This window comes from Pezoporus flaviventris, unplaced genomic scaffold, assembly GCF_033815535.1.
Source record: "Pezoporus flaviventris isolate CSIRO_AGI_PZ_B2104156 unplaced genomic scaffold, CSIRO_AGI_Pfla_v1 ptg000007l, whole genome shotgun sequence".
NCBI lineage: Eukaryota > Metazoa > Chordata > Aves > Psittaciformes > Psittacidae > Pezoporus > Pezoporus flaviventris.
The window spans coordinates 40897546-40918158 of NW_026892555.1; the positions used below are offsets into that span (position 1 = coordinate 40897546).

General features: G+C 36.1%; 1 protein-coding gene across 2 annotated transcripts in view; it reads left to right on the forward strand.

The window, feature by feature from the left end:
* Positions 1-20613, forward strand: part of PCMTD1 (protein-L-isoaspartate (D-aspartate) O-methyltransferase domain containing 1) — a 43408-nt gene that overhangs the window by 11212 nt on the left and 11583 nt on the right. Inside the window, exons 2-3 of one of the 2 annotated variants that reach the window (XM_061448511.1) lie at positions 7588-8014; positions 11580-11682. In XM_061448511.1, the coding sequence (XP_061304495.1) occupies positions 7708-8014; positions 11580-11682 (410 nt within the window). In that variant the 5' untranslated portion in view covers positions 7588-7707. Of the gene's footprint in view, positions 1-7587; positions 8015-11579; positions 11683-15191; positions 15334-20613 lie in introns of those variants that run through there. The other variant, XM_061448512.1, reaches the window with a different exon arrangement.

The window sequence follows — 20613 nt, forward strand, 5'->3', positions numbered from 1 at the left end:
CACTCTTTAGCTCACTGATTCCTGTGAAATATGTGCACAGACAACAGTTTCTTTTCTGAAAAAAAACAGGTGCACAGTACAAACTTGGTGAATATCAGACATCTGTATCTATTAAGCATCACTGATTCATACCTGTCTTATGAAGTCCTGATATTTTAAGCTTGATAGAGTAGCAGCTGCTATTACCTTTTAACTGCTCTTTTTCTCTGTGTCTATAGAGAAGCTTCTCATCTTTTACCTTTCTCTCAGCCAGTCTGTGATAAAGGAATATTCTGACTAGTTTATACTGGACAGACTTAAAATAGTTGTAGCCTGGGAATAGACAGAGCTCTAGGCACACCTCTGAGGAGCCAAGACCTTTAAAATGTGTGCTATAAGAAGACTGCCAGGTTCTTTCACAGATACTGCTGTTAGAGGAAGGATGGGGATCTTCTGTTATGTTGGACATTGGGTAAAGCTGGCATCGTTTGCTTATGAGATTCTTTTAGTGAAACTTTGACAGGTTACTAAGCCACTTTGGGCTACCCTGAGATGAGACCATTTTATGTAGTGTCTTACAGATAAAGCACCACCAAATGTTTTCGACTGGTGTGGGTAGAAAAAATTAAAATCTATAGTTGTACTATAAGGTACACAGTTCATTCATAAAGGTATACGTATATACAGCCTCTTGAGATGTAATCACTAATTTGCATATAGCTGGCCTCTAATGATAAGCAAGAGAGTGGCAACTATTGCATTGTTAACATCTGTCACTGGAAAAAAAAACATGCTATGCAGCTTAGCTCAAGTATTACGAGCAGGAACTGTCTAATTCCACCACTCAAGCTGCGTCATACGCTGCAATAGACACTGTCAGTCAGGTATGCAGACTTTTGTTAGCAGTTAACACTGCTCTCTGAAATTCTTAAAATAATCCATGTTTTTGTGTTTGAAGGTTTTGTTTTTTAAATCTTACAGAGAGTATCACTAGACTAACACATTAAGTTTTAGTTGTTTTTCTGATGATACTAGCTCGCAGTATCTTGCTGCTTTGGAAAATGATTTTCAAAGCACATAAAAGGCTATTATCAGCATTTCCATTTATTTGCTTCAGAATATGATGAGGAACTGGTTCTAGGGACTGAGGAGGAGCTGGTTATTAGTATTGCCCATCAGTAATGGATAAACTTTATGCCTCACAGACTAAAGTCTGCACATGTTAATAATGTCAGGTGCTTAAAATCTCATGATACTTTAGCAAAGGTGGGCTAATCAGAGTATTCTGGAGCTGTCTATCAGCTCATCAGCCTCTCATCCATGGAGGCTTTTTCATTTTTCAGATGGGAGCATTTCTTAACAAATGTACTAAGGCAGATACTGGCTGAATTAAAACTTACCATGAAATTAGGTAGTAGCAAATCAAGAAGACAGTGTTTCTGTGCTTGTTCCCAATGTAAATCTTTTTGTAACAAGAATGACTAGATTCATAATACTTGTACCTATGAAAATCCCAAAGTTCTCATGTATTTGAGGGGAGAAGAGGAATAATTTTGTTCAGAAGGCCAACAGGTACTCTTCACTGTCAACTCATGAGTCAGTAAACTGGGGCAGTGGGACAGCTTTCCTGTCTCTCAGCATGGAGTTTTTGCAGGGTATGATTAAGAAGGGTCAGTTAGTGGCCCAGAGGGCATTCTAGGATGTGAACACTGAAGCTGAGTCTGTGGTTATTATAGAGGCAGCTGTTGGAGAATCATAAGCACAGCTTTAAATAGAGACGGCAGCTGAGGACTTGCTCTCTGAGAGAATAGGGCTGCTTGAGTATACCTTTAAATTTCAGAAACTGTCCTGTACTCTAGGTTTCAAACTATGCTTCTAGTTATCTCAGGTGGAAATGGTGAACTCTTTTATTTCTTTCTTTGGAAGTAGGCATTTGGAACACATTTATGTAGTGTCACAGGTGGGAAACTTTGAAGGCAAGACTGCTTCTGAAGCCTGGGAAGCTCAGCAAACATGTTTTGATTGCTCAGATCCAAAGCAGTAAGGAGGACTAAGTCAAGATGTGATATTAAGCTATGCATTAGAAGGAGGTATGTAGGATTCTTTGCTTTGTATTAAAAGGCGATGAATTTTGAAGTCTTTATCAGTGTACCTGAAAACAGGTCTAGCATATGGAACTGGTATACAGAAAATACTCCTTTCAACTTTCAATCCATACCATCATGTGAAGAGGCTAGATAGAATTTCAGACGAGAAAAGCAAATCCAGTGCAGAAGAAAACAGACTGGGAAAGGAATGTATCTGTGAATTGTCTTTTTTTTGTCTTTTTTTCTTTCTTTTTTTTTTTTTTTTAGTTTTTTTTGTTCTTAAAAGGTAAGGAAAAAAGTCAAAAGGTTCAATAGACATTCTGCAAGGTTAGTCCAAAAATTACACCCTTGTATAACAACCGAGGTCAAGGTCATTTGATCACACAATTTGTGCTGATGTGCTTGTTGCTGTTTGTGACTCTGCTATTTGTGGAGTGCTGTAAACTTCAGTGAATCTTCTGAGAGTAATCTAGTACTACGTGTGCTATTTGGTGTGTTCAGGTGACTGGATGTGGAGGAAGAGTGAGATCAAGCACACACCTGGAATCTTGTATAAACAGCTGTTGAACGCCTAAACAGGAGGATCATCAGACTTGACAAACATTTTCTGCCCAAGTAGGTCAATGCATTTCAGGTTAAGTCAGTAGTTGTAGCTGTTTACATTCATTTGGCTTAACGTTAATCTTCTGGTCTGTTCCTTGTTCCATTGCTATATTACAAAGAACCTTGAAGTATGCTTTGTGGAGTGCATTACATCAGAGAGCTGACTGTACTTGTTTTTGTACTTGTTTCTGTTTAACTTGAAGAGCTTCTTGAAATGATCCACTGAGCAGTAGGCTAGAAGTGAATATTTCTGAGTGAGTCTATAGACTTCAAAGAACATGCACTTCCAATAGAGTTTTCCTTAATGCACCAAGTAGTATGTTACTATATCCTAAAAACAACAGTTTTCCTTTTCTTTTTTTGAACTGTTTGGAGTGACAAAACAAATAGCTGTGAAAGAGAAGGCAGTTCAAGTAGTATCTAATTTTCCAAAGCACTTACTTTTTGTTGCCTTCAGTAGCAGTTCAGCAGTGAGGTAAATATATGAAAGTTTAAAAAAATGTTTAAAAATGCTTTGTGCTGACATACCTTGGTGTCCCACAGTAGTCTGATTTTTTTGTAGTCACCTACCACAGTTAGTCCAACACACACTTCAGATCTTGGTTTTCTCTAGTCTTTGCCTGGTGAAGTTAATGTTACCATTTCTCTTTTACTTTCAGATAGTAATCATTCTGTTTATTCAGGAGGTCCTGCTGAAATCTTACACTTGGCTGTTTCGCTTGGAGTTGAATTTCTTCTTGGTGTGGCACTGTTACAGTACTTTGGAGGAAAGGGGAAGCTAAAGTAAAATTTGAGTCCTTTTGTTGTAGGAGTTGGTGGATGGGACAAGGACAGGTAAAACATGATCTTGAGTTCATTACAGCTGCTGGAGTGGCACAAATTGAGTCTGAACAGAAGGAGGTCTAACACTTGGTTGGTGGCCTGGAAAATTTAAACCTTTCCTGATCAGAGTGATGTTGCTGACTTCTACTATGAGTAAACTGAAACTGTTAAATGAACTAAAGTGTTTCAGCCCCTTGTGTGTATTTTTGATTAATTCCATCCTATTGCCAGTAACAGAATATCCCTTCTGGGGGAAACTTAACAGCTGACTCCTATGTCTATATTAATGCATAGCTCACTGATGTATTGTTGTCTCTTCTCCTTCCTGGGTTAAAGGGGAAGGTTCACCAAGCAATTTTGTATGTCATCTGAGTTTTAAAATAATGTATTGCAGTCTTGATTCAGTGTGGTGTGCTCCAGGCTGGTACCTTAGTGAAAATAGTTCTGAGGAGGAGACTGGAAATATGTCTGATCCCATTTATTATATTTTTTCTTCTGTTTTTAATAGTTTGAAGCAACATAAAAGTCAAGTTAGTAGTTTCAAATAACTTGTATTTTTAAGGAGTGATCTGTGTGGAGTCAGGATGTATCAGTATCTCAAGATACTGTATTTGTAAGATACTTGACATTGTGTGGATTTAGCAGAGGCAAGGTTTTGTCTGTCAGATTAATTGGATACCTTGCTAGTATGGTATTCAGTCTGTATTTAAGAGAGTGTGGAAGTCCTTAGTGACCTAAAGAATTAACTTGAAGAGCAAATGTAGTTGTAAAAATTCTGAAACATGCAAAACTTGTGCTCCTTTGAGAGATGGCAGAAAAACACTTGGCAAACCTTATATCTGGTTGCTAACTTCTTGGAGTTTTGTGTAGCTTGGGAAATAGATTCACATAGCTAAAGGATAGCTGTTCGATTAAAGTGACGGTACTAAAAATATATCAGAAATTATGATAAGGAATTAAAATTGGTTACAAGTTAGGTCAGAAACAGGTCAGAGTTGTGATACAGTTCTGTGGATTTTTGCAGGAATTGGAAAGTGTGGCATTTAATATTTATTGTGAACATAAACTGCAAGATGAAGTGTTTCAACATGTAAAAAAATCATGAATAGCATGAACAGGGTTTTTAAATTGTAATTGGTTTTTATCAGTGAATGAACTTTTTTATTCAAGACTGTATTGGAATTTTAATTCCTAACCAGTACATTTTTGTTGGCTTCTTTATTCCAGAGACTCCTGAGGCTAAAGGTAGTTGCTGTATTTTGTTGTGCGCTCTTCCTGTCTTCTGAAATTTATATAGCTTTTGGTGTAGTATGCATCAGAATGCTGCTTGTGCTCTTCGTGAATTGAATTTAGGTATCCATAAACTTAACAGGATGCCCTCTGTGAAGCAGCTATGTAGAAGTTTTATCTTAGTATGTTCTGCTCTCTTTATTTTGGTCCTGGGACAGCTGTCACAAGAAAAGCTTTGATTAACTTGTCCTTTTTCTCTGGCTGTGCTAAAATAGCTTGTGAGGTGGTTTCTTATGTGTATTTAAAACAGTAGAAAATGTATCTGACTTAATTCATCTGTTGTGTCTGTTTAAAGGTATTTTACTTTCATAAGGTAAAAGTTTAGAAACATAAAAGCATTGAAGGAAAGTAAAATATAAAAAAAATACTTATGTGCAGTACAGGCCATCACTTTTCATTAGAAGCTATTTCTTTAACTTCCTAGGATGTTTTGTTTTTTAACACCACCTTCCACTTGAAGTAGCATTTTTGCTGTATCGTATAGCTGTAGAGCACCACTGTTGATTAGTGAAAGAAAGCCAAAAGCAAGATACCTAAAAAGCAAAGAGTATCACTGCCTAAATAATGTCACCTTTTCCAGCCAGGAGCAGTGTATCCAGAGTAAGACCCAAACTTCAACTGCTCTTTCAACTAGCCACTGTTCTGCTGTATAAGCATACTGTTCTAGAGAGGAGGCTTTTGTTTTCTCACCAACGTTCCACAGTGTCATGCTGCCTACATACCAGATGTTTTCTGTTCTTGCATGAGATTCTGCGTGATAACCATTAAAGAAGGTGAAATGCTTGGTGGGTGTCATCAGCAGAGAATCTTGTGATACCGCAAAAACTTTAGCTGACAGACAGTACCAGGAATTTAAAATTACAAAATATCTGAAGAAGTTAATTCTCTTCTAGTGTAGTGGCTATATTCAAATTAGTAAATTTTATTTGGTAATCTCACATAAAATTTCTTTCCCATAAAGACATTATTTGACGGAAACGATAAAGTTTTAGGTTGGAAGAACAGACTTTTCACGTCTGAGGGGTTTGTCTATGTCTGCTCACCAGCTGAGTGCGGATAGTTGGTGAAGTTCTCCATCTGCTGGTGCGTGGTGGTGAATGCATTCTGCAGGTAGGGCTGGAAGGGGTATTCCTGTTTTTCAAATGGAGCTGCAGCATTAGTCTCAAAGTATTCAGTTCTTGCATTTACTTTTTCAGTTAAAATTATTCCCAAACATTTCTCAAAACAATAAAGAACCTTTTTAGGGTGATTCTGTTGCAAAATCTCTTGCTTTAGTCACTGTAGGACTTGCTATGTATCACTTGGTTCAGTAGTTGATTGAGCTTTTAGGTGTGATGCAAATGCAGACAAGAAGGCCTGGAATACATTTGTAAATTTTTTAATTATTTTTTTAATTCTTTTTTTTTTAACTTAAAATTCTCCCTCAAGTTCCATACTTCTGTCTAAACTGTCCTTCATTTTTTTTCAGAATTAGAAGAGATGTTCTTACGCAATTAAGCATACACAGGCCTACTGTCTGCTGTGGAACACTAGGGTGTCAAGTGTGAAAATCGTGTTGCAGTGATCCCCAGAGTGTAAAATTGGGAGTTGACTTCATTCTGATAACTTAAATGAGCTTGTGCATCTGGATTGTGTTTGTGAGTTCCTGACTCACAAATTTGCACAAAATAGGCATGTACAAAACAGGAATTTGCTTAATTGCCTTAGAGTGTTCTCGGATAAAAGATTGCGTTTGTATAAAGTCCTTGGTGAAATATGCTTGTTTGAAGAGGCAGGGGGAATTTATTTCAAAGGTGATACTCATCAATGCGTACTTGTGTACTTGTGTTTTTTCTTCTTTAACAAAGTTACCTGGAGCGTGCATCAGGCTCATGATGGGCTTTTCTTTGGCTATCTAAGCTGACTTTGTAATTAATGTTAAAAATTGTCTCAGTATGGGTACTCTATTTATCTAGAAGTGGTGGATTAAACTTCTTTCTTTTCCTTTCTTCCAGTCTTCTGTTGCTATTTTACTGATAATTCATGCAACATTAGGATTTTAACATCTGGATTTTAGGTGTTTAGTAATTAATAATGTAGTAACTGCAGATAAAATACGGTTCTGAAGGAATAACTTTGAAGTGAATATGCCGTGTGGAATTCATGAAACTTGCTCTTAAGTGCCAGCAAGTTCTTGAAAACTTGTAGGTACTTAAGGAATTCGTACTCTCCTAGTGAATACTGCAAGCAAGAGGAGCTCAAGTGTGCAGAGGGATTTCCTGTGCTGAACCCGGAACAGAGTAATGTGGGTTTGTGTCTGCACTGGTATTCTAGTTCAACTCAGAATTGAACACCTGAGAAGCATTTCCTGGACATCACTACTCACCTGGCTTTGCCTCCCAGTGAGGGTTGATTTCGGAGCATATAAATCCAGTTCCTTTCAAATGTAGCTAAGTTGATACATGCTCCCACGTGCTATTGGACACTTAGTTCTCAGAATGGGACTACAGCTAGTCCAAAGGTAGTTGCTGTTTCCCCCAGATATATGTAATACATGTGGTTCTTAGCTCTGTAGTATTTTTAGTGTCTGTGTAAACACTTAGGCTGCATTACCAGTGCTAATGTAGGTAGCCTGTGTGGACAGAATAAAACCAAGCTCAAAAATGTTGGATTGAAGGGCAGAATTTTGATTAAATACTATCTGTCCTGACTTTTAGTAGTTCTGCTTTGTAAAATGATCCAATACTAATAATATTTCATCACCTTCTAAGAGTTGTTGGTTTGTTTCTCTTTTGAAACTCAAGTTATGTAAACATATCTTTTCCAGGATTCATTTGTGATGTGCTTCTGAAAGAAGAACTGAGAATCCGTTACGTACTTCCACTTTTGGGAAAACTCTTCTCCTAATGTATTTTGCAAACTAATTGAATTATCATAGAAATTCGGCATGGGTGGAGCTGTGAGTGCTGGAGAAGACAACGATGACTTAATTGATAACTTGAAAGAAGCTCAGTACATTCGCACTGAGAGTGTGGAGCAAGCCTTCAGAGCAATTGATCGTGGTGATTATTATCTGGAAGGACACAGGGACAATGCTTATAAAGACCTGGCCTGGAAGCATGGAAATATACACTTGTCAGCACCCTGCATTTATTCTGAAGTCATGGAAGCGCTGAAGCTTCAGCCTGGATTGTCATTTTTAAATCTGGGTAGTGGAACCGGATACTTGAGTACAATGGTGGGATTAATACTAGGTAACTTCAACCTTTTAATACACTGTTCCTCCACTATACAGGGTTATACAAGTCCGTTAAAACTTCACTTTCTCTTCTTTAAAAATGACAGTACTACACCTAGGACTAGATGTTTGAGATGTGTTGTTAAGATACTGTATGTTATCTACAGGCTGTTTGCTGACACTGTTGTTCAGTGATAATTCATGGAGTGTTTTGGAAGACATTATCTGTTCCTGTTTGCCTTTCTGTAGTCTAAAATTCTTACTTGAGTGGAAAGTGTCCTTTTGTTTAAAAGGAAAAGGCATAAAGGAACAATTTGAGAAGTATATTTAAAATACAAAGCATATTTACCAATAAATAGTTTTTTTTACAAATTAATTTCATTACATGAAATAACTTCATTTATTTTAGTATGTAGTTTTGATATGTGTAAATTTATTGACTGTATTACATGGAGTTTTCATATTTCCTTAGTTGCAGAAACTGTGTTGACAGGTACTGTAGAAGTTTTTACATCTGTATTTATATACACAGCTGAGGTGTGAAGAGTTGGTTTGTTAATTTTCAGTTAGTTACTTTCTGTCATCTGTTCTTATTTTTTAAAGAGTAGAAATTATCCCTAGTAGTATATCGCAGAAGTGATTTGTTGGCATCTCCAGCAGTGTCTTTTGTTCAGTTAATACCGATCAGTTCGAGATTCCACTGTTTACTTGTGTAAACAGGAATTGTATTTATTCCTAGGTAAAAATAAATGAATAAAAACTGTTCTATTAGTGCTTTTTTGCCCTTTTCAAGATTACTTGTGTTTAGGAGTAGTTACTTCTAATTAGATTGTAAGATTCTAAGTTCAGCAGTCTATTCCATTATTAAAATAATTAGTAAATACTGCTGCTTTTTTTTTCTCTAAAGTCTTTGCTCAGGGTAGCAAGTAATGGTATTAATTTATTTCTTTGTCATGTGGAAAGCTTTATTAGTGCATTATTCTTTCTTAGCTATGATGTTTAAAAAAGAAAAAGTGCCTTATATGTTGCAGTTGTACCTGTGTAATAATCTGACAACTTTTGAGTGGCTCTTGGTTACTATTGACTGCTTCTTGGTTTGACCTCCTTATCAAGCAGAATTCCTGTCCTTCAGAATATTCTATGCAGAGTTGAAGAAATTAAACAGGAAAAGACTTGTCTTCTGCAGAGGGTGAGATTGGCTGACAGCCTTTGAGGAGCACAGTTACGCTGCAGACATTCCCACACAGCCAGCTCAGGTGCCTTTACTTCTCTAGCAGTGCAGAGGAGCCTGGAGCAAGCGGCTGCTCAGCTACTTGCAGAAGTAGACTTTCCATGTTTCTGTAGTGCTGTACCTAGTCTTCGAAGTCTACTTGGTATTATAATGTGGTTTGAGTGCTAGGGTGAGACATGGAAGGTATAAAGACTATTTGTGTGCCTTTATTTTCTTACCCTACTGCATTTGATAAAATTACTAGTTTCATATAATCATTTTAGTGTAAGTTTTAAACCAGGGAACAGCTGTTTTGACAAAAAAAAAAAACAACAACCGCACACAAAAAAGCAGATGAAATTTTCTGACAAACTATAGGTATTTTTAAAAGTTCACGTTTTCTTAAACCAATTTCAGTGTATGCTGCAATTAGTAACAGAACCATGTGGGTTTTGATAGTAGTTGGGTATCTTTCAATTTGACAACATAGTAGTATTTCTGCCACATTGGCACTGTCAGAATGACTAGATTAAATTAGCAAATAATTCAAAACTGGTAAACAGTAAGTATAGCAACATACTAAAAAACCTCCTCCACTCCATTAAGATTAAATTAACTGTTGCTGGTATTGTAAAAATGGAAATGTGGTTCTGACTAGATGGTAGAGTTTTTAGCTTGTTATGCTGAAAGAAGCCAGTTGACAAAAGACAGTAGCAGAGAAGTTGGTTTCACACTTTAAGACTAGTTGACCCTTTACTTAATGTACAGCTGTAATTTTTTTCCTGATAAAAGAGAACATGTTTATTGTATTTCTGTTCAAATTACAAATACTATGGTGTATCATTATGTGGTGTCTTGTATTCATCGATTTAATTCCGAGCTGTTGGAGCAACTGACGTTTACAGGTTTTTAGTTCTTTGTTTTTCAAAATTGAGTCTTGAAAATAATGTGTATGTGAATTTTGGGATGGATGATGTTGTTTCATTTTTTAAATTAATTTTAAATTAATGGCAATAATTTTTTAATTAAAGTGCTTTGGATGCTGGTGCGTGCTCTAAAACTAACCACTGCTTAGAAACTTCATAGGCTTTTACTATGCAAGTAAATAATTAAACAGCTAGGAAATAATCACGTATCTTAATGCTTTTCTGAATGTGTTAGATAATAAACTAAATTTACAGTAGCTGTGAGTGTCAACAGGAGGTACTTGTTTTCACAAGTTCTAAGAATATTTCTTGGATGATCTCTTGCCTGCCAACAAAGAGCTTTTATAAGCACTGTCTATGGTAACCTAGTGGATTGGTTTTATTTCACCTAGTAGAAAATGTACTATGCTATGTTAAGAATTGCAGTTATTCATCAGCTTAGTGACATACAATATTTTCTTTCTTGCAGTAAAATGAAAGCTTTCTCAGTAACCCTAAGTCTGTTTTATTAGTATGTGTCCTAGAAAAGACAAATTGAATTTTGATTGGAGTAACATCTTTGAGCTAAATATTTAGGAAAGCTTTAAAATGCTGTAGAGGCTATAAATAGAAGGTTTGTCTCCTCTTACTAATGTTTACTTTCTCTTCTTCCCTTTTCCAATTCTGTGCTCCAGTGACTAAAGTCCCTGGGCTACTTGTGCATGTTAAATATAGAATCCCCACAGCAAACGTGACTATCTGATTCAGTTTCCTTCTGATGTGGCTAATCCTCATAATACTGTCATCATTTTTTTTTTTGTTTCTGAAAAAATAGCATTAACTATTGGCATGCTAATTGATTTGGAAATACACTTGGATCAGTTGAAGGAAAACAATGTTACAGTTGTGATGAGTGAACATCATGTAGTAAATTTCAGTGTTCTAGATGGAAATTAATTATATAAGTAAACAGGGAGCAGACTTCTGATTTTGGAACCTACAAAATAGAAGAGCAAATGTGGCTAAGAGTTATAATACCCAGTCTCCCAAATTGTCAAAAGATGTGAATTTTGATATCATAAAGCTTCAAAATCTGAAGACACAATTGCAGACTAAATTATAATTTGAAAATGCTGTATTCTGACTAAAACTGTTGAAAGTTTCTCAGACTTTACCCCTGCATATTTATGAAGAAAATTCATTCTATAGAATTGTTTTACCACAGTTCTGTCCCTGTTTTGTCATTGATCTTTGGCCTTTTACCTTCCTCGTAAGCTTTGGTAATTCAGATGCAAAAACTAACTGTCTGGTGGTGTTTGGAAGCTCGTGTGTTTTACGTGATGTTAGTACTTTCACAGATGAAAAGTATTATACTGTTCTATTCAGTCATGCTGTGCTTAAAGGGGAAAAAAAAAAAAACAGACAAGCCAAACCAATGGAAAATACCCTGCTGTTTTTATTTACAGGACCTTTTGGGATAAATCATGGAATAGAGCTTCATTCAGATGTGGTAGAATATGCCAAGGAAAAGCTGGAGAGCTTCATAAAATACAGTGATAGTTTTGATAAGTAAGTATCTAATTTGTCTAGTTCACTTTGCAGCAATGTTTTTGATTGTAAACTGAATGTATCATTACTTGAGTTTAGGGAGGGGAGAATAGCATCACACCACCAAAACATAAAGCTTCCAGTTTGTGGCACTAGTTGATGAGGTAAGTGCTTAAGACAGCACTCTAGAAGTGTGGGAGCATTTCTGCTGTGTAATAATTAACAAAACCGGTATGTACAAATTGGCATGTGTATGTATATGCATGTACATGCATATGTATATACATACTTAAGAGAATGATGTAGTACATCGGTGTCTCTGCATGTATAGAGTTATTTGTATCTATATGGGTTTTTATTATATAATTGTACATCATCTTTTGGTAAAGAATTAACTTTTTCTAACCTGTAACTGTTGATGTAGACCTGAGTGAATTTATCTGATTTGTCTTCATGTTTATTACCTGAAAACATGGAGTTACAGGCATTAATTTATTCTCATACACAGCTCATTTTTACTTCTGTGTTACAGGGCTTTGAACCTTATTTGTTCTACTTAACAATTTTTTGTTATTAGTTTCAAGCTGGCCAGTAAGAATCTGGATCTTGGGCCTCTCTGAAAGGAAAAGCAAGAGCTGTTCTCTGTAAAGACTTTTTTCCCCTTACAGGCGATAAGTTCTCCAACAGTGGTTATAAGGTAGCTTCTGAAAATGAAAAGCTTTTGCACTGTAGTAGCCTAAGAATTGCGTGTTGTACGCCTCCTCTCCTCCTCAGCAGGCAGCAGAGACAATTCTTTCTATGCCTTTACCTCTGATGTGCTTTATGAGCTGCTGCACTCTTGGTTATGTTGGCTGGAGTTCCATCCGCTTTTTCCATACCCTGAACTTTGGGAGCTGTGGTCTGACCACAGGCCTTACTCCTTAATGCTCCTGAGTAACAGAAAATTATCATCCTGTTGTTATCTGTATCTGAATTAAATTCTGTGCTTACGGTACTGAGTAGGTGATTTTAGTACTGTTTCAAACATAAAATTATGTAAGAGAAAATACGTATGTTTCATTACTGCTACTTTAATTTTTATAAAAGCACTTGTTAGATGAATTTAATACATAACAGAAGCTAGAATAAATAAAAATTACTTCAGTAAGGAGCTTTATGATGTACTTCATCTAATCCATCTTTAAAAAAAGTGTGTGAAATGTGGTTACTTATGATCATTAATAATATTGCAGTAGTGGCTCTTTTAAGTTAGATCTGTTTGCTAGCTGATCAGTTCCTGTACTCCTGCATTCCTGTAAGTTCGTCTACAAGGCATACAAAAAGATGGTTTTGATTGAAATGTCTTTCCAATCTGGTGATACGTTTATGTGCAGACATGGAAATTGAGTGAAGGGGTAGCAAGGAAATGTTACTATTGTTTAAGCAAAATCTGATTAGGATGTTTCTGAAAATGAGTATCAGAGCACTGGGGTTGCTAAACTTGGCAGAAGTGATGTATATGAGTTGCATGTATATGGTGTTTGAAGAATTGATCATACACAGTAAATGATCTAAATACTCTTAAAGGACAGGTGGTGTATTTTACTCTGATTTAGCAAATATCAGCCCTGGGGACTGTTACAAATGCTGTGTGCTGTTTGCAGTGATAGTTAAATTGCTCTTTAGTTTTACAGCGCTATTGCAATGAGGAGGAGAAGTCAGCAGGTTGGTTAATATGATCTAAGCTTCATTTGTATGTTACATCTTGGTATATGATGTTTAACAGTTCACCATTTCCTTACAGGACCGAAATACTAAGCAATGGCTACAGAAGCGTCCCCCTCACCAGCCTAACAAAAATTATACTTCTGTGAATGCGCTTTTTGATACAAATCCACTCGGTAGGAGCTGCACTACAGCTGATGTGATACTGATTGGCTGGTTGAATTTTGCGGTTTGGAGGGATTTGTAACTTGTCTGCACAGCTGATTCTAACTGCTTTCATTGTAAATACTGTATTTTAATGTAGCTAATGAAGATGATGTGTGGGTTTTTCTGTGGTGGGGTCTTTGTATATTCTAATATAAGCAAACTTATACATCATGTCTTCACTTTTAATCTGCCTCTCAAAGTAATGTGCTCAGGGTCAGTACGTCTGATTTAGATTCTTGTTTCAGTAACTTTTTCCTGCATCTTCATTTATGAGTAAAAAATATTTATCCAAAACTGTGTCGACTGTGGCATCTGAACTTAACTGCTGGTTTGGTCAGCTTAGTATTTGGACAAAAGACCACTGAAGTTAAAGGGAGTGTTGTGTCTGTCTGCTGTTGAATTCTGGTGTATACCTAGCAGGTGTCTTTACTGTTTGAAAATAGATTTTATGTGGCTGACTGGTATGAATGAAGTTAATTGTCTAAAATGATGTGTGTGTGTGTGATGGGAGAAGAATGTCTTAAACTTGCCAGCAGCTTCTAATGAGGCATGTGGGGGGACAGAAGGAGCATAGACCACGTTCAGTTTTCCTGGCAGTTAGGGAAGTTATGTGGATGGGGAATTGTGTAAAACTTTGCATTGCCACTTCCCAGCACTCTTTGTTCAGTATATAATGTTCTTCAGTCTGGTCTGAATACTCTCGGCCATCTTCTTTTGAAACAAACAACGTGTTTAATCTTATGGGTACATACATATGGGTGAGCTTCAACCTAAATAAATGTTTTGAATCTTTGTGGTGTTCCTTTGCTTGGTGCACTAGGCCATTGGCTTTGCATCTGACTTTTGCGTGGAGCTGGGTCATAATGGTTTTAAGTGGGTTTTCGCCTGATGAATTCGCCTGAAATATTACTTTGATGCCATTTTTATTGGGGAATGATCCAGTGCTTTGTGGTATAATGACTTTTTTCTTGATTCCGGTAAGAATACTGTTGGAATGTAATTAAAACTTTTTTTTTTCTTATGATTGGGGTAGGTGCTTGACCAAAGACTGGAAGCAGTGTAAAAATTGCATGTCCAGAAGGATTTGAGGCTCTCTGTGCTTAAAAGGAGGGTTGTCTACCTCTGGAAACGGGACTTCTCTCAGTTTTGGCCTCTTGAGCTGTTCATTGAAGGAAAGGCTTTTCAGATACCTGTTTCAGAAAATGATTCCAGTAATCACTTGTATCTGTATCCATATCCCACCAATCTATAAAAATAGTTTTCCTCTAAATGGAGGTGGAGTTGTTCATTCTAAGAGGTAAAATGCTGTCTTGGTTTGCTTGACAACATATGTTTGCCAGTAGAAGCAAAGGAGGAGTTCAATTTGAAAGTATTGTCATGGTTGAGGTGAAAAGATTTTAGCTGTAGACTAAAGAAAGTTGTCCGAGTCTGAAATATGTGTAAGGCTCTCTTCTTAAAACCGTCAGGGAGTGCATGCTGACTAAGGGGGAAAAAAATCATTCCTTAAGAAGGCATTATCTGAAACACATATGTGCAAGTACCAGGCCCCGCTTCACCTGTTTATTGAAGGGGAATGTGTTGTCTTTTCTGCTCCCAGTCAACTTCTAGACCTAGAATATCCAGCTTGGAGAGAGAGCCACAGGGCAAGGCTAGGTTGCCCATCTTCTAGCACCCTATCAAAAACCAAACCTGGGTAAGCTGGTGAAGTCTGCTGTGAAAGAAAATCAACCCTTCTCAGGATCAAAAGAAACCACTTCAATGGTAAGTGACAAGAACCCTAGTACTACTTCCGGGATAACTGTTACGGGTAAAACTTCTTCCTGAAGTCCTGTAGTAGATTGTGTTGGCATTGAAAAACAGTATGCTTAATATTCCAACAGAATATTTATTTGTCTTCATTGAAATTCAGGCCTCCTAGTAGGACTTTGAAGGCTCACTTGCTTTTCGTTAAAGCAGATTTGAAATGGAAAGTTGGAAAGTTCCTTCTATACACATAAAGAAAATAAAGCTCCTTCCTTCCTGTGCAGCTGGTTAATCATTGCAGTGGAAGTCTAAGCAGGCAAATCAAACTGTCTCAGAGTTCACCGATGACTTTCTAATTTTAAATCTTACTGATAACTTAGTCTCAGTTTCAAATAGTGTAACTAATTTTTTTTTTTTTACTGGTGAATGAATTCTTGCTGAGGTTTAGTCTTAACTGGAACAACACAGGGACTGAAAGAATGCCAGTGGGATTCTTCGATGCCAGAGATAATGTTAAACAAAAAGGAAAGGAAGATAAACTTCTGGAATATTCCTTCTTTAATTTGGACATATTAGAAGTAATATTTCTAGTCCTACACCTTGTAAACCAGAATGCCCAAAAAATGACAATTTAATCTACTCTTACCTAGGAAGGAACTAAACCTGCATTTTTAAAGCATTTGATAGTTGCAGAAATACATATATTTGCCCCCTCAGAACCATAAATAAAATGTCTTTTAGAAATAAGTAACATTATTGTGGAGACTGCCTTTCATTGGAAATCTGTGGAGACTGCCTTTCATTGGAAATCTGTTATTGAAACAAGTTTTGGTAGTAGTACGAGCATCTGTTAGATTAAAGCAAGTGAAGACAACGCTTGATGCTTGTTCCTGTAAAATCTGTTTCTCAAAAAAAATGACAATTTTGACCTATAAAAAAACATTGCATCAGTAAAAGAAGAAAGGAAATACTCCTCTGTTTATGTAAACAGATAAGTTATTTGAGTCTTCTGTCCATGGATATATTAGGGCTCTGACAGTAAACTGAAGTGACAGAAATTTTTTCTTGTACCCATATTCCTATATACTTTAAAAAGTATTCCTTCAGTACAATTCTTCATTTTGCTACTATAGTAGCAAAAAATGAAGTTTACAAATTTAAATCAGTGTTGAGGGGAGAGTGAGATAAATCTTAAAAGCCAGTGTTTCAGTTTTTCTTAAGAAAGAAAAAGTAATGTGTTTGTTTCACTTGAGTGAAAGTGATGACTATCAGAAATTATAAAAAGGGTGAGGTTATATAACAGGAAAGTAATTTTATTCATAAGAACAATATAATAGAAGGCAATTTTATGTAAAAATGAAGATGACACATACAACCAAAGTACAGGTACAGGTTTCTTACTGCCTGGAAGCTGAAAAGAATGTTAGAAGCAAAATTACTATAGTGCTGGTAAAAATAATATTATTGTAATTAGATACAGGTGACTTAAAAGTTGTCATTGTAGGCTTTGTTTTGTTTTGAAAGATTGAATATTTTTGTTTTAATTTATTCTAGAATTTGTAGTTTAGATGCGGAAGTTCTCAGAACAATACTAATAGGTAAAATGTGACTTTTCCACAAAATGTGCTAGCAATCCCTGAATATGCATTTGAATGTGAATCAAAGACTGGTTCAAAGATGTTGAAAAAATGCTTGAGTACAACTGAATGGATAATGGAGAGGAAAAAAGAACTTTCCATCTTGCCATGCTGTTGTCCCACTTAATAGGGAAAAACAGTCTTTAGAAATTGTGTTCCCCTATTAGCTGATGCAGGTTTTAAGTTTCTTGGATAGTGATTTAATCTTAAATAGACATCACTGGCAGGATATAACATGGGAAGTATTTATCACAAAACAAATGGGAAAACCTTTTCTTGCAACATATAAGTACAACTTTTAAATCCGATTGATACACTAGTTCTGAAGCATTTGCTGTCAAATAAAAGGAGAAAGTGTAACAAAGCGTAGAAATTGGAAAGCGTTTCATTATTCTGTTCCATCTTCTTGTGGCATCTTGTATTGCACGAAGCTGTGTGAGTATTGACCTTTGTATGTGGTTCTCAAAGAAGATAAGTTTTATGTCAGTTTAAAACCTGAAATATTGGCTAAATGACCTGAACCACTTCTTCACTGTTTCTTTCAGTAAATGCATCAGTACTTAAATAGGTTCTAAGAGTACTTGGGAGTAAAATTACCAATTTATTAGATTCTCTGTCTGACAGAGGCTCTGAGAGGCTTGTCTTTTTAGTGCAAATGGACAAAGGAGTCTGAATTTTCTAGATTAAATTATGAGTGGCTTTTCAGTCCTTATCTTAAAATAACTACAGGAAACAGTAATTTTTCAGCTGCTGTAGCTGTGTCTTAGAAAGATAGGCCAGTGATTTGTAGGTGAAAAGAGTAAGAAACTTACAGACTGATCTGCTAGTTTTATTTTCTCTCCCTTATTCCCCTATCTTCAGGAGTCCTTTTGTATCAGATATTGGTCAGCAGTATATTAGAATTAGAAGAGCAATATATTAATTTAAGACAAAAGTAATTGTTACTTCTTTGTCACAGTAGCATAAATAGTTTAATGTTCTATTATGAGTTTTCAGAGGCTACACATTTGCAAATTAATTTCAGTGTCTAGTTATTAATGTATTTGGTTTAAGGGAAGTTTCATGTAAAGCTAATTTTATTAGTTCTTACTTTGGATTTACTATGCTATTTTGGAATATCTGTTAAAACCTGTTTCGTTTTGTTTTCTTTTTTTCTCCATGATTTTTTGTGAAGTATGTGTTGCAGTGCTTTCAAATTCTTTGTTCCAATGTAGTACCAATGTGTTAACTTGCTAAGCTTTTCTTACACATCATTAAAGAGTAGTCCTTTGTGCCTGAATTTAGGTACATGAATCTCTTACTAGAGGGAATGACTTGGAGCAGCTTGGTGGTACTGAATGAGGTTTCAGACCTTTTTGGAAGGTTTGAGTTGACTGACTGAAGGAGTGTGGATGGGAAAACAGAATGTTTTCATATTCTGATATTTGCATTTTATATTCATGTTTCAGTATGAATTCATGAATAGGCTTTCTGTTAAGGGCTGTAAGCAGCAAGCTGAGATAAAAGTGTGTTTAGTAAACATGGGGATAGGCAGAAGAGTACTGTTAGGTGATATTCTGGTCTGAATGTAGTGGTTCAGAGGTGTAAATGTAGTTGGACTGATGCTGGTTTTTAAGAACTAATTTTTCTCCCAGCAAAAGACAGACATAAGTTGTTTAAGTGGTTCCTCAATATTGTACTTTTTAAAGCATCTTGTAACATCTTACTGTTTCCTTCAAACGTGGGCCTGTGGATATTAAAAATTGGTTTTCCTTTAAATTATTTGATTTTTTTTTTTTTTTCCCCTTCAATTGACCTTGTTCCTTTTTAAAGAATCAGGTATGTATTTGCACCTAGTTTCATCTTGAAGAGACATCAGGATAAAATCCTGCATTCATGAAGGTTGTATAGGTAGAATTGCTTAGCCCAGGAAGCATCCTGTACATCTTCAGAGTTGAAGTAATTTAAGGGTCCATTCTCTGGGTGGGTATTACTGTAGGAGCAACAAATTAACCCCCCTGTAAAACAACCCTTGCTGTTAGGGTAGATTATTTTACTGTTCACTCTAATTAATGTCTTGCTATCACACAAGTATTAGATTGGTGGATATGGATACAAGAGCAACAAGCTTTTTAATCTTAGTTCTTCCTCTATGTGCTTTCTTTTAAATGGATGTTCATTTTATACCAGAGTGTAATGCTTCATTTTATTGATATCTGTGGGGAATCTTACTTAAAAGATCATGGGCAGTATATCTATGACTTGATAATTTTTGTAAGTTGCTGCAGCAGACAGAAATGCTCTTAAAATTCTACAGACTTTTTTTTTATTTTTACATTTAGTTGGAATAAAAATACCATGGCTGTTTTGAGGATGAACTTGAAATGTTTGAGGGACAGATTAAAAAAAATGCAAAAGATGGAAGGGACAGAATCAGGTCAACAGATGTTCTGTGCGCTTGAAACTGCTTGATTACCTTGGACCATTTCTAAACATGATCTGTGTGTGCTTATATTTATCCTGTGACAAGTGCTCATTTAAACAAAAGTGCTCATTTTCGGTTGCTATGTTCTGTTGGCAGTTGGTTCTCTCATAATCAAGATACCAGGTTCAGCTGAAGAACTTAATGTGATTAGAAGTTCTCCACATCATTCCAGCACTTAATTAATTATTGCTTATTTTTGGTATCGTATGAAGTAAAGAGTTTTTTCACGTTACCTTTAAAGTCTGCAAAGACACCCTCTCCATTTGGTGGAGATAAACAAATGGTAAAGAACACTTGGCATTTCTTAGTTCAGTTTCAACTCTGTAACAAAAAAAAAAGAAATAAAATTGTGATATATTGTCTCATCTTGATAGCTGATGTGATTGTCAATACTGCATGTTAAAGCAATAAGCCGTTGCACAGATAGCACTGTGCAACACAGAAGGAAATCGAATATCTGAAGTGTTCTGATATCCCGAAGGCAATAGGAATAAAATCAACTTGTTTGGTATAGTGACAAGTAGGATTAAAAGAATTTGGGTTTGATTAGGGCAAGTTCCATAGTGAAACAATGTGCTTGATAGGACTTTTCATACTGTAAGACTAACAGGCTTGTGATGCTGCTGGCAGGCATTCTTCAAATTGCTTACTCCCTTGTATTTGCAGTATCTTTGTATTTAAGTTTTAGATAATTTCCTGATCAAATGATGGAGTCTTTTTTTATATTTGAGTAAAGCTGAAATTAACTTTGCTTATTTTGAAAATTATTTGGGCAAGTTAGTAGAAAAAACATTCTCAAAATTACACTTTAGTCTCTGTTAGAAGGTTGCCACAAATTACTGGATTAGATGCATTTATCAGCTCTTTCTAATTCAGATGCATATCTTTATAATTATGGAATCAGTTGAAAATTCAAGGAGGGAGGAAAGAGACTTGTGGCCTCACTGGTGAGGTTTACATTACAGGGGAGTGTGGAGGAGTAAGGTTCGCGGTTGTATGACTTAATTAGGGTTGAAAAGCCCGTAATACTCTACCAACTATGATCTCTGTATGCCTTTATTGCTGGTATTTTGTCACTGCTCATACTATAACATGTGAAGCAGTTGGTTTTGTGGGAAGCATGAACGAAGAGGGTTGGCTTTTGAATGAACTTACTGCTATGACCAGAGGCAGTGAATGACCTTTTACTCCCATTTC